At 51.6% G+C, this 12,048-nt stretch overlaps 1 protein-coding gene across 6 annotated transcripts in view; it reads right to left on the minus strand.

Moving 5' to 3' along the window:
- The window catches only part of BCL11A (BCL11 transcription factor A), an 85,170-nt gene that overhangs the window by 12,634 nt on the left and 60,488 nt on the right, over positions 1–12,048 (minus strand). For 4 of the 6 annotated variants that reach the window (XM_063331184.1, XM_063331183.1, XM_063331182.1 and 1 more), the window contains one exon: positions 1–1,815. This exon is cut by the window's left edge. In XM_063331184.1, the coding sequence (XP_063187254.1) occupies positions 1–1,815 (1,815 nt within the window). The remainder of the gene's footprint in view (positions 1,816–12,048) is intronic. The other 2 variants (XM_063331185.1, XM_063331188.1) reach the window with 2 other exon arrangements.

The raw sequence follows: 12,048 nt of genomic DNA on the forward strand, positions 1-12,048 counted from the left end.
CACACTTATACGGCCTCTCGCCCGTGTGGCTCCGTCTGTGGACGGTGAGATTACTACAGTTCTTGAAGACCTTCCCACAGTACTCACAAGTGTCGCTGCGTCTGCCCTCTTTTGAGCTGGGCCTGCCAGGGCCCGGGCCACTAATATGGGGGGTGCTCCCTCCGCTTCCCGTGCCGCTGCGGCCTGAGATCCCTCCGTCCAGCTCGCCCGGCGGCGTGGAGAAGCGCAGGCTGCCGTTCTCCGAGGAGTGCTCGGAGGAGGAGGCGAAGGGCGATTGTCGGGAGTCGCCGAAGCTGAGGAAGGGGTCCTTCAGCTGCCGGGAGGCGGCGTAGCCCGCCAGCCACTGGGAGTAAACGTTCTCGGTGTTGGGCATGGCGGCGGCCGGCAGGTCGAACTCCTTCTCCAGCTTGATGCGTTTGGAGAAGGGGCTCAGGGAGCTGGGGCTACCCAGCAGCAGCTTTTTGGACAGGCCCCCCGAGGCGGACTCCCCCGGGGAGCAGCCCCGGCCGTTGACCGCCCCTTCGTCGATGCGGTCGGACTCGCCGGCCACCGAGTCTTCGTCGCAAGTGTCCCTGTGCGCCTCGGGCTCGGGGAGGTGGCCCCGCTTGTGTTTCTCCCCCAGGACCTGGTGGAAGGCCTCGCTGAAGTGCTGCATGGAGCTCAGCACCATGCCCTGCATGACGTCCGGCATCGACCGGCCCTCCTCGCCGGCCCGAGAGTTGTTCTCGTGGTGGCGGGCCGCCTCCAGGCTCATCCCGAAGCCGTAGTCCGGCCTGTCGCTCTCGTTCAAGTCCTCCTCCTCTTCCTCCTCCTCCTCCTCCTCCTCCTCCTCCTCTTCCTCCTCTTCCTCGTCCCCGTTCTCGGGGATCATGTTGGGGTCGTTCTCGCTCTTGAACTTGGCCACCACGGACTTGAGGGCGCTGCTGGCGCTGCCCACCAGGTCGCTGGTGCCCGGCTCGGGGGAGCTGGCGGTGGAGAGCCCGTCGTCCGACTTCACCGTCATGGGGGAGGACTTGTGCATGTGGGTCTTCATGTGGCGCTTCAGCTTGCTGGCCTGCGTGCAGGCGTGGTCGCAGAGGTTGCACTTGTAGGGCTTCTCCCCAGTGTGGCTCCGGCGGTGGACCACCAGGTTGCTCTGGAACTTGAAGGTCTTCCCGCAGAACTCGCAGGACTTGGACTTCATGGGGGGCTGGGAGGGAGGAGGAGCGGACTGCAGAGGAGGAAGGGGCGGCGTGGCCAGGAACGGGGGCTTGCTGCCGGGCTGGAAGGGCTGCAGCAACCTTTGCATAGGGCTGGGCCGGCTCGGGGACAAGGGCGGGCTGGAGGTGTTGCCGGCCAGCTCCCGCAGCCGCCGGGAGAAATCCATAGCGGGGGGCTCCATCGCCATGGGGTTCAGTCGCAGCACCCTGTCAAAGGCACTAGGGTGATGGGTGGCCAGAGCCATTTCTTCCGCACCCAGGCGCTCAATGCGATGCGGATCCAAATGGTGCCTCGGGGGAGGGCTAAAGAGGGGCGGCGTGGGTGGGAAACGCCCTTCTCCCAGCCCCGACGCCTCCCTCGAGACCGAGCCGGGTATTCTGAGCAGGTTAAAAGGGTTATTGTCTGCAATGTGAATCCCATGGAGAGGTGGCTGGGAAGGGCACTCTGCACCTAGTCCTGTTGGGATACCAACCCGTGGCGTCAGGGGGCTGCCGTGCTCGCTTTCTAGGTAGATCCGTAAGCCGTGCGTGTTCTGTGCGTGCTGCAAGAGGAACCAGGCGCTGTTGAAAGGCTGTTTACAAGTCGTACACGTGTAGCTGCTGGGCTCGTCTTTACCTGCAAAATAACACAACAAGCAGCGTCAATCTCTGGCCGCCCACCGGCGGGCGAGAGCTCGCCTCCCCGCCTAAGCTCCTCTCCTCCGGGACGCTCAGATGGCAGACGGAGAAGGGACATCCCAGCTCGGGCGGGGGACAGGGGACGGGAGGAGGCCACGGGCACGACGGGGAGGTCCAAACCCACCCGAAGAGCACCCACCTCCTCCCGCCGTCCCCCCAGCCCGGGGTTCCGAACCGAACCCCAGCGGGTAACGGTGGCTAAAAAAGCTATATAGATTTTAAAAAAAGAAAAGACACGATTAAGTCAATCAATGCCAGCTACCACTCGGCAGACTTTATGCCGCAAGAGGCTGCTAATGTTTAATTTGGGGAGAAAATTAAGTAAGTAAGTAACTACGTGAGTAAATAAATAAATGGATGTTTAGACTGGGGAGAAAATAAGTAGATAGATAGATAGATAGATAGATAGATAGATAGATAGATAGATAGATAGATAGATAGATAGATAAATGAAGTCCTCTTCACTCCAGAAAAACAGACACATCGGTCCAAAGCAGGAACCCAAAACATCACAACTGCTACAAACCCAGGCAACATCACGTTATTAGCCTCCTCCTTATTTCGAGAGGCTAACGATGCGTACAAAATTAGGCAGCACCTCCTGTCCTTAGCAGAGCTTCGACTCTGGGGCAAAAAAAACCCAAAAATTAAAAAAAAAAAAATAAAATTGACAAATAAAAATTAAATAAAATAGTGTGCGGGACAGGGAGAGGGGAAGGCAGAGAGAGCGGCGGCTCCGCCAGGGGAAGAGCTGGAGGGTGGCCAGGAGGCCTGGCCGAGCGCCCTGCCGGAGCCGCATTATTTCTCTCGCACTGAAAAGAAGCTGAGGATGGTAAATGCCACTTTGGCAAGTAGCGAGCTAACTCTATTTCATGATAATTTATTTTTGGAGATAACACGGACATTATAAAAGAGCAACCAACCAATAAATAACTAAACAAAAAGCCGGCTAATAATGACAGCAGAAAGCAGCCCCTTCTAATATACGGCAAAACAAGGGGGATGAATAACTTTTTGAGGGCTGTCCACAAGGAAAGAGTGGAGTGAGATATGGCGAAGGTGAGTGTGCTTCTATCGATTACTGTAATTTTGCAAATAATTCACTTCCACCCCCCCTACGGGTGCTTTTTACCAAATGCCGGTAAACTGAAACCGGAGCTAAGGGGTTGATCAAAAAAAAAAAAAAGGGGAAATGATAAAAAATCATTTCCAGCCCTGCCCAGCAGTTCTCACAGAGCTGCTGTGTAGTGATATTTTAGAAAAAAAAAACAAACAACAAAATAAAATAAAAAATGCTCTTGAGGTTTGAATAAACCAGAGGAGCCCTCCAAAGGCAGCGGTGCCGGGGGGTGGTACCTGCCCGCTCCGCGGACCCCTGCCCTGACCCGACATCCGTGGCACGAGGCATCTGCTCCCTGGGTACCGCTCCTGGGTAAAGCTCTTCACAGGACGCACGGAGAGCTGCCCCCATTGGGTTTCCCCTGTTTGCCTAATACGAAGAAAAGCGCGGGGGGGGGGGCGGAAAAAACCAACCCAAAACAAACAAATAAGGAGATTCGGAAAGAAAACATCGCTTTATCTGCGCCCGTCTTGCTTCCCATCTCACTTGGGAGGAGGGGAAGAAAAGCTCCCCGTGGGCGTTTTAGCTATCCGGAGAGCTGAACGAGGATTCGGGGCGAGGGGAGGCAGGCGGCCCGCAGCGCTGGCTGTCGTGCTCCCCTCCCGGCACAGCTTTCCTCCCTGCCTCCCGGCTCTGCGGTTATTCTACGTTTGGCCTGAGAAGCTGGATCTGGCGAGTGAAAAAGAGACGGGATCGTCTACGGCAGGCATTTAACACTTTAATCACTTTAAAAGCCCTTGGAATAATATTTAACGTTTCATCCTGGAGCCGGCGTCAGAATAAAATGCACCGCGGTGTTTAGTATGTGCCAGGCACGCGAGCGCAGATAAATACTTAAATCTGCTGAAATTAGAGGGAAATTCAATTGGACTTTCACATTCCTACGCTCATTTGTGAGCTCAGGGGGGGGGGGGGGGGGGAAAAATCTTAAATGGGAAAATTTCACCTTGCTTCGCCGTAATGAAGTGGAAGTTTTTAACACCACGGTAGGAGCTAACAATGTAACGCTACCTCGCCCCTCTACCTTATAGATCAGGTCAGAGAAAATAGCATTTTATCCTGTAATGAGGATACAACATCGAGCATTCGCTACCACATTTTAGTATTCCCATCAACTAGATATTCCAGATCATAAGGGCAGCTCGTGTAATCATAATGTCAATGAGAAGGGCTGTTACGACTGAGACTAAAGATTACATGGAAAAAGCTGCTTTGAAACTGGTAATTATTACCAGTCCACTAATAGCAAATGATGCATTACAGTTTCACCATATAATCTGTATTTCACTCAGCTCCTGCCAGTACGGCCTTATTATATTACAGCACTCACAAATTCTAAATTCTAAACTACAGTCATCAATAAATGTGTTACTTGCCATAATTTGCAAAATTACTTTGTTCATAACATCTTCGACTGTTATAAAGACTGGAATTGATTTCCTGCACGGCAAAATTAGGGCTACATTGATTTAGTGGAGTGTAAAATGTAATATTATTCTTCATTTGCTTGTCTGAAAAGCAAGTTTTCCATTCGCTATCCGCGTTTGGTAATCAAGATAATAATTTAAATTTAAAATCATGTTTATGTACAAAACTTCCCTAAACAACCCACCATTTTCAAGGGAGCACCGTAAAACCAGGCAATAAAATAAAGCAGCGAAACAGTTAAAATCCGCCAGCCATTTGCCTCCATCTCCTGCTTTGAAGAGACAAGATTTCTAATTTGTCTATTAGTGCTTGATTAATTATGAAGGCTATTGACTGACCATATCACCACCCAGAGATACGTTCCAGTCTGGTGCAGCCTTGCCAAACTGCAAGAATTATGGCACTAATCCACGCGTTGCCCGCCAGCGGCGAGGTGGGTCCTTAGACCGCCGTGGCAGCCCCTGGATTTGGGAGGGACTCGCCTTTCCTTTCTCCCCTCCCACCACCATACTTTTTGGTACAGCATTCACGTCCCCCCCACCAAAAGCCAGACAGGACTGTAGCACCCGAAGGCTGTGGACCCACTGATGTCTCCTAGCTATGGGCCAGCCTCTACATCCATACGGGCTTCCCAGCTAAAGCATCCGGGCAAGACCAAGGGCAAGTTAAGCAAGTGGTGGCCAAGGACGGAGCTGGAGAAGGTCCCAGGGGGCTCTTGGTGCCTCATCACCCATGGGGGCAATGTGATGGGACGTGTCACCCAAAGCAGCGTTGCGATGCCAGTGGAGCTTTCGGCCAATTTCCAAGAGGCTAGCGGGAATCCCGCAGATCGAGATGCGAAGAGGGCCACTGCTGAACCAGCCCTCCTCGGCCACCAGCAGCGGGGCTGGAGCCCGTGTCCTTGGCTGCTTCTCATCAAGGAATTTAAGGGCGAAAGAGACCCCCAGCTCTCACTCTCTGACCCCTCCTGCATTACAGCTGCCCTGTGCCACGAGCAATACGATGTCTTTGGGTAAAGCGTTAACCTCCTCCAGCCCCGCGAATAGTCTTTAGGGCAAATCACGGAACTCCAGTGAAAACCATTCAAACCAGCTCAGAAGACAAGAAGAGCACCCACCCACAGCTTGCCACCGCAGTCAGTTCCCACAGCTAACCACACTCACCGGTGGGTACTGGGGTCCACCTGAATTTCTCTGGCTCCAGCCTCAACCTGTTCTCTTCTTCTGTTTTCTTTTGGCCAACACACTGAAGAGCCCCTTAGTACGCGATGTGCCTCCCCCCCATGCACACCAAGGGTACTTGTGCACCCCGAAATCAAGGTGTGCTTCAAACTACTGCTATTTTTCCATCCTGAAGCCACCCCTCCGTCCTCCTCCCCTGCTCCAGGACCAGCCTAGCCCTTCTGAGCACACCATCATGTTGGGAAAGAGTCTGGTTTTCCACTAAGCCTCCCGCAGAGCTGCGGCCTTCTGGGGTACAGCAGCCTGGATCTGTACGCACGGCCCCGATTCCCCTCTTCTAGCCAGGCACCACGGCAGGTTGTACCCAACCGTGCTCTTGACACACCCCGCGCTTGACGGTCTTTCCAAACCACGCCATAAACCCGTCCCTGCTGCTCTTCATCTGTCCACCTGCCCTTCCTTTATCCACGAGGCTGATCAGTCACAATTGCATATTCATTTCTACATCACCAACGAAGCACTAACCACCTCTGCGGCTCCCACCAGCCCCTGCTGACCTCTCCCATCCACCAATGCTTCTCCAGCTAAGCCCCCGCATTCCCAAATCCGTTGGCCGGCTCTCAATTGCCCGTGCACGCCATACCGCCCAGCGCTCAGTCTTCCTACACACAATGTCACGCAGCGCCGCGTCCAATGCCTTGCAGAGTCTATTTCATCTACATTTATCAAGCAAAGTTGTCATCTGGAAGAATGAAATCAGGTTTATTTGACAAGATCTATATTCCATAAATCTAAGTTGAGTGGCGTGAATTATATTTCTATCCTTTAATTCTTTATCAATTGAATCTTATATCAGCTCTTCAATTCTTTTGCCCAGAAGAGAGAAGCAAAGTGTTGCCAACTCTCCCACAGTTACCCCAACCAGCTCTTGATGGCATTTTCCCAGTCCGTAAGCTTTATTAAAAATGAGCATCACCTGCCAACTCTTTAGGGATTCTTGGGTGCAAGTTGTCAGGGCCTTTTTCATTTAAAAATATTTATCTCCGTTGGACCTCATATAAAATCCTCCTTGGCTACTAATGAGCTAGAAGAAACGTCATCACCCGCCTATGATACAGAAACAACACTGCTGTTTCCCAGGTCTACAGCAGAAATATTAAAAATTTCTACCTTACTGCTTCTTCCATCCATCTCTTCTGGGTTTTTTCCTTTCTCCAGGACCTTGAGAAGCTCTCCTCTCCTCTCCTCCCTATCCGTGCCAGGCACAAGTCTTCCTCGGCATCTTCAGCTTCCCTGACCAGTTCTCTACCCATCGTGGCTTCTCACTGCGATTGATTGCTCTCTGTTTTCCACTTTTTTAATTGTCATATATTGATTTTTTTAATATCTAATTGCTGTTCTCATCTCACCACTGAAGCGGGTGAAGTGGGTTTTGGATTTGGGCCAAAGTTGCCCTCTCCTTCCTGGACAGCTCATCAACTCTTTACAAATAGCTTCCAATTACCATTCGCGTTTTCGCCTGTACATTTTTCTTCCCACTCAATTTTACTACTGCTCATTTTCTTCGTATTTGGGAATTTACCCCTTCAGGAGAATTACGTGGAGATACCAGGTACCAAAAATTCAAAGATGGGGCCAACATGAAACCTGAGCGGTCTCACCCAGTGAATTTGCACCCACCATCACCTATTTATTCCTTTTCTATATCCCAGCCAGCAAAGGGCTACTGAGAAGACACAGAATTTCACTACAGCACAAACGTTTAGTGTTTCTGAAGTTATTGGCTCCTGCCGAGAAAAAGAAAAAGCCGCAGAACAGCTCTTGCCTGCCATACCCCCAAAAGAAGTGATTTAACCAGTGACACACAAGTGACAGATTTAGCTTCTGATCCGAAAACCGTTAACAAATGAGTGGGAGGGATATTGGCATTTGAGTGCCTTTAAGGGCAGTTGGCACAATTACTCAGTAAAATATGAAGAGATGGCTGCTTTCAGCATGAAGGGGCTTTTTTTTATACCCCCCCAAAAAAAAGCCGGTTCTTCTGTCCTGTGCTCACAGATATACCTGGCGCGCTCAAAGTCCGAGTCAAAGCAAGCCAACACCTCCAGGCACAATAGAGCTGGCTCCGAGCGAGACCCACAGCCATGTCCACCAGCAGCGAAGCCAGACAAGATGCTGGGGAGAAGACCAGCTGGGAGGAGAAGCTGTCAGCTAGATGCCACTGCTGGGAGGAGGGAGAAAAATGGAAAAAAAAAAAAAAAAAAAAAAAGGATTTCTGGAGCTAGGCATGCAAGATCAGGCACTGCCAAGTGAGTAATGGAATAATCTGCAGGCGTGTGCCAATGTGCTTTGGAAGAGCTTCCTTCGTTTCTCAAAAGTCAGGGCTGGATCCAGGAAAGCCGCTCGCCGGACGCACTGGCGCTTTACGGAAGAGCAACGCTGAAACGCCTCGTGCAGCATCCTCTCGGTGCCCCCATCGGAAACGGGCAGCCCAGAGCGCAGGACGCTGCTCGAGAAGGACCAGCGGATTAAGGCGCGAGGCATTACTGCACCGCGCGTTTTACCGCAGGGCATCGTACGGGCTGCACGCAAACGCGCGGTATTAGAGACACCCCAGTTCTCCCAGTGTTTTCACAAACAAAACGGCAGCGTAAGCAGTGACTGCGTACGTGCCAATGGTGTTTGCAAGGATTTCATTCACAGCTGCAGATTCACTCCCTCGGAGACATCCCCGTGCCAGAGAAATCTCCAAGCAGATCAGGACTTGGCCCTCGACGCCCGCGTGGTCCAGCCCTTGTTCTCGGCAGCATTTCTCCGCAAGCCAGAGCCACCGACCTTGATGGCTTCGCTCACGCATTTTCCTTCACCTTCCCCAAAAAACCCGCATGTGTAAGCAAAGCCGAGGTGTCTTTACTGGGCTACCTGCACTTACAGAGCACGCACGTACCTTCTGCTATCAAACACGCAGAAAACAAAAGTTAAGAGCGACTCAAACACCTGCAACCTGCAGTAAGCACCCCCCTCCTCTCCTGCTCACCACGAAAACAAAATTATTGGAGGAACAGCCTGGGCCAAACCCAGGAACTTCTTTATTCAGCTTTAATGTCAATTGACTGCTTGAATTTTGGACTGATAAATTTGGAGTTGTTGTGGTATTTAAAGGGGGGAAGAGAAAAAATGGAGTTAATTGTTACCACTTGTACTTGATTCAGTTCTTCTCCATCTGGCCTGTCAAATATCTCCTTTCTCTCTCTCTCTTTCTCTCTCTCTTCTGGAAATCCGTTCTGTTGAAATTCCTTTCAACGGAAAACTAGAGAAGTGAAACGGTTGGGACGCAGGAAGCGTCGCAGGGTCAGGAGATAAGTGGGTCCACTCCATGCCCGCAGCAGCCCACTTCTCCCTTGGTAAGAAATAGCTGCTTTGCCGTGACTCACCTTTTCCTGGTAGTCGGTAGCATCAGTTTAGACGAGAAACTGTAACTGTCCAAACATTTCTTTTTTTCCTTCTTGCACTAATTCCTCCTCCCAACTCTCCAGATTGCAAAAGGCTCGTCATTAACCTGGTCCGTCATTAACCACTTATAATAGCCGTTAGCACTGTTAGCATCAGCATTGTCGCTGTTGTTGTCATGATAATTGTAATAATAATAAATAACAGCAGTAGCCGCATTTATGCGTGCAACAGGGTACTTTCTCTCTAATCTTTTCTCTTTATCATTAGATGAACCGGATTCAGGAACACTGAAAATGTCCCCAAAACCCTCTAGGAAATGACGTGGCATTGCTTGCGAAATGAGAAGCACCACTGCTGTCCTGCATTTGAAAAATAAAGTTTTGCAAATCAAGTCCACGTTGTTTACAAACAGGCCTGATGGCAGGTCCCGGGAACAGCTGAGTTGTGAAAACGTCAAAAATCCAAATGTTTTGCCTTGCAGGATCCTCACCGCCCCATTTGCCATCCTTACTGGCCTTTCCTTATCTATGACTTACTGATACACGTACAGCGATCATTACCGAAAACATTTCTGAAAACGACTTTTTCTGCTTAAATTTTTTTTTCCACAAACTCAAAAATTCCTGAAATCATTTTACTAAAACTGCGCAAAATATTTTCTAAATGGAGTCTCAATAATGCCATTTTTTCGTTACACCTCCTTTTAAAAGCCCCTCTCTTAAAGAAGAACCGGGCCAAAATGCTAAAAGCCATAACCCAAACTTCAAAAAAAACCTCAAGTAACAGCAATAATAAAAACAAAGCCGCAGCTGGCATTCCCTTGCCATTCAAAGATTTATCCTGGAGTTCGGAACTCTAGGAATTCACCTTTTTCTCCCAAAGCCAAATTTTCATCGGCTTTCGCAGCACTGCTCAGGTTTCCACAAAACAAGGGGTTTTTTGGGCCTTAGGAATGAGCGAGTGGGAAGGGATGGGAAGAGGGAGGCCAGTTCCTCCCTGCAGAAGCGCAACGTGCAGCATCCTCGGTGGGGGACGCGGGCGGGAGGCTCCATCCGTAGCTCCTGGTAACCCCGGGGAACATGTGGCCCTTGCAGGAGAAGCGCAGACTTCACGGACCACCATTTCGGTTGTAGCCTCAACACGTTTCGTGCATTTACACATCCTTCTAAGCAGAACCAAACCCACAACACCCAGATTCTTCCCCCCCGCTGCCCTGAGAGAAATATTTTGTTAACTTTAAGCAACAAAGGGCCTGGTTTTCTGGAGCCTGGGCAGGGAGGAGCGGGGTGCCGGGGTCCCGCTGGAGCTCGCCAGTGCTGCCAGGCGTACTGGCCTGACCTCAGCGTCTGTCACCATTTTCAAGGCGATTACGATTTGGACACCAGAAAAACCTGCTTCGAGCTCCAACTTGGCAAGTAAGGTATCAGGCTGCGACTGATTTTGTGCTTTTTTAAAACTTGAGGGGGGTGGAAATCTGTCGCGTCTTGATTAGCGAGGAACAGAAGAAACCTGCCGTCGGAAAATAATGCTGCGCTTCAAACTCGGCTTTAAATGAAGTTTCAAGAAGAAACCCCTCAAGCAAAGAAGACCTGATCGTGCACACATATGCGCCCTACACACCAACGCCACGGGGACGAAGAAATACAGGCGGCACAGACTGTAACATCGCATGGGGAGTAGCTCCTTTAACTTCAAACACCGGCAACGGGACCTAAAGGGCGAACCTCACGGTGTTGTCAGCCCTCCACAGGAGGAACTCCTCACTGATACCATCTCATTTCTCTAAAAATATCATTAGCGAAGTAACCAACATCCCCGCACGCAGGCTTCCTGGGCTGCCTCTCCCAGCGCGGGGACGGGGACTCTAAATGAATGGACTCAAACCGGGAGCGGCATCGCTGGGATGACGCCTGCTATATCAGCTCCTCTGGACCTACCTGGCAGGTGGTCTGGAAGGTCCACCTGGGCTGTGACCCACCAAGGACCGAGCCTCACCTAAGCCCTGCCCTGAGAAGAGCACCAAAGCCCTTCGAAAGCCTAACCCAACTATCCGGTAAACAACGCCTTGCTCCAGCGGGCCGTAATTATGCATTTACCCAGTGGCTGCTGGGGACAATCAAGTCAATAATTCACTTTTTAAATGCAGTGCTGTAATTATACAGCTACAGAGAGCTTCCAAATCGTTTTATTCACTCTCATACACCTACGCCATGAATCGCTTCCTTTTTTCCTGTTTTCTCCCCGGCCGGCAGTGTCTGAAGAAAAGGCAGAGCGCACTTCAAAAAGTTTCTTGCAGAGGAAAGAAAGGAGATGCTGCAGCATGACGTTCCAGGTCATTCCTGCCAGTGTGGGGCGAGATGCGGCACGAGGCTCCCGAGCCCTGGCGGATGCCAGCGGTGGGGTGTTTCTCCCGGTTTATACGGCAGCTTCGGCATCGCTCAAGCCTTGCAGCCGGTCCCCGGCACGGGTGAGCATCCGTCGTGGACGCTGCTCTGCAATGCACATCGTACACAGGACAAGGGGTAACGGGCACAAACTTGACCATAGGGAGTTCCACCTAAACATGAGGAGGAACTTCTTTCCCGTGAGGGTGGCAGAGCCCTGGCACAGGCTGCCCAGAGAGGTGGGGGAGTCTCCGTCTCTGGAGACATCCCAACCCCACCTGGACGCGTTCCTGTGCCACCTCCTCTGGGTGACCCTGCCCTGGCAGGGGCTTGGACTGGGTGATCTCCAGAGGGCCCTTCCAACCCCCGCCATTCTGGGATTCTGTGACTCTCAGCTGTGACGCCAGGATGCTGCTTTCCTGAGAAGAGCCACCAATGCTTGGTGACCCCACCAGCGCTGTGGGACCTCGCTGGAGGACACGGCGGCTCTCCCACACGGGGCGCTCCTGGAGAGACCAAAGAGCAGTGGCGTTTTGAAACTGCTGCTAGCCCTCTCCCAGGGAGAAACAGGGACGGGCGCCCTCCCACCGCTGCTCACCAGACAG

Source organism: Chroicocephalus ridibundus, chromosome 3 (genome assembly GCF_963924245.1).
Source record: "Chroicocephalus ridibundus chromosome 3, bChrRid1.1, whole genome shotgun sequence".
NCBI lineage: Eukaryota > Metazoa > Chordata > Aves > Charadriiformes > Laridae > Chroicocephalus > Chroicocephalus ridibundus.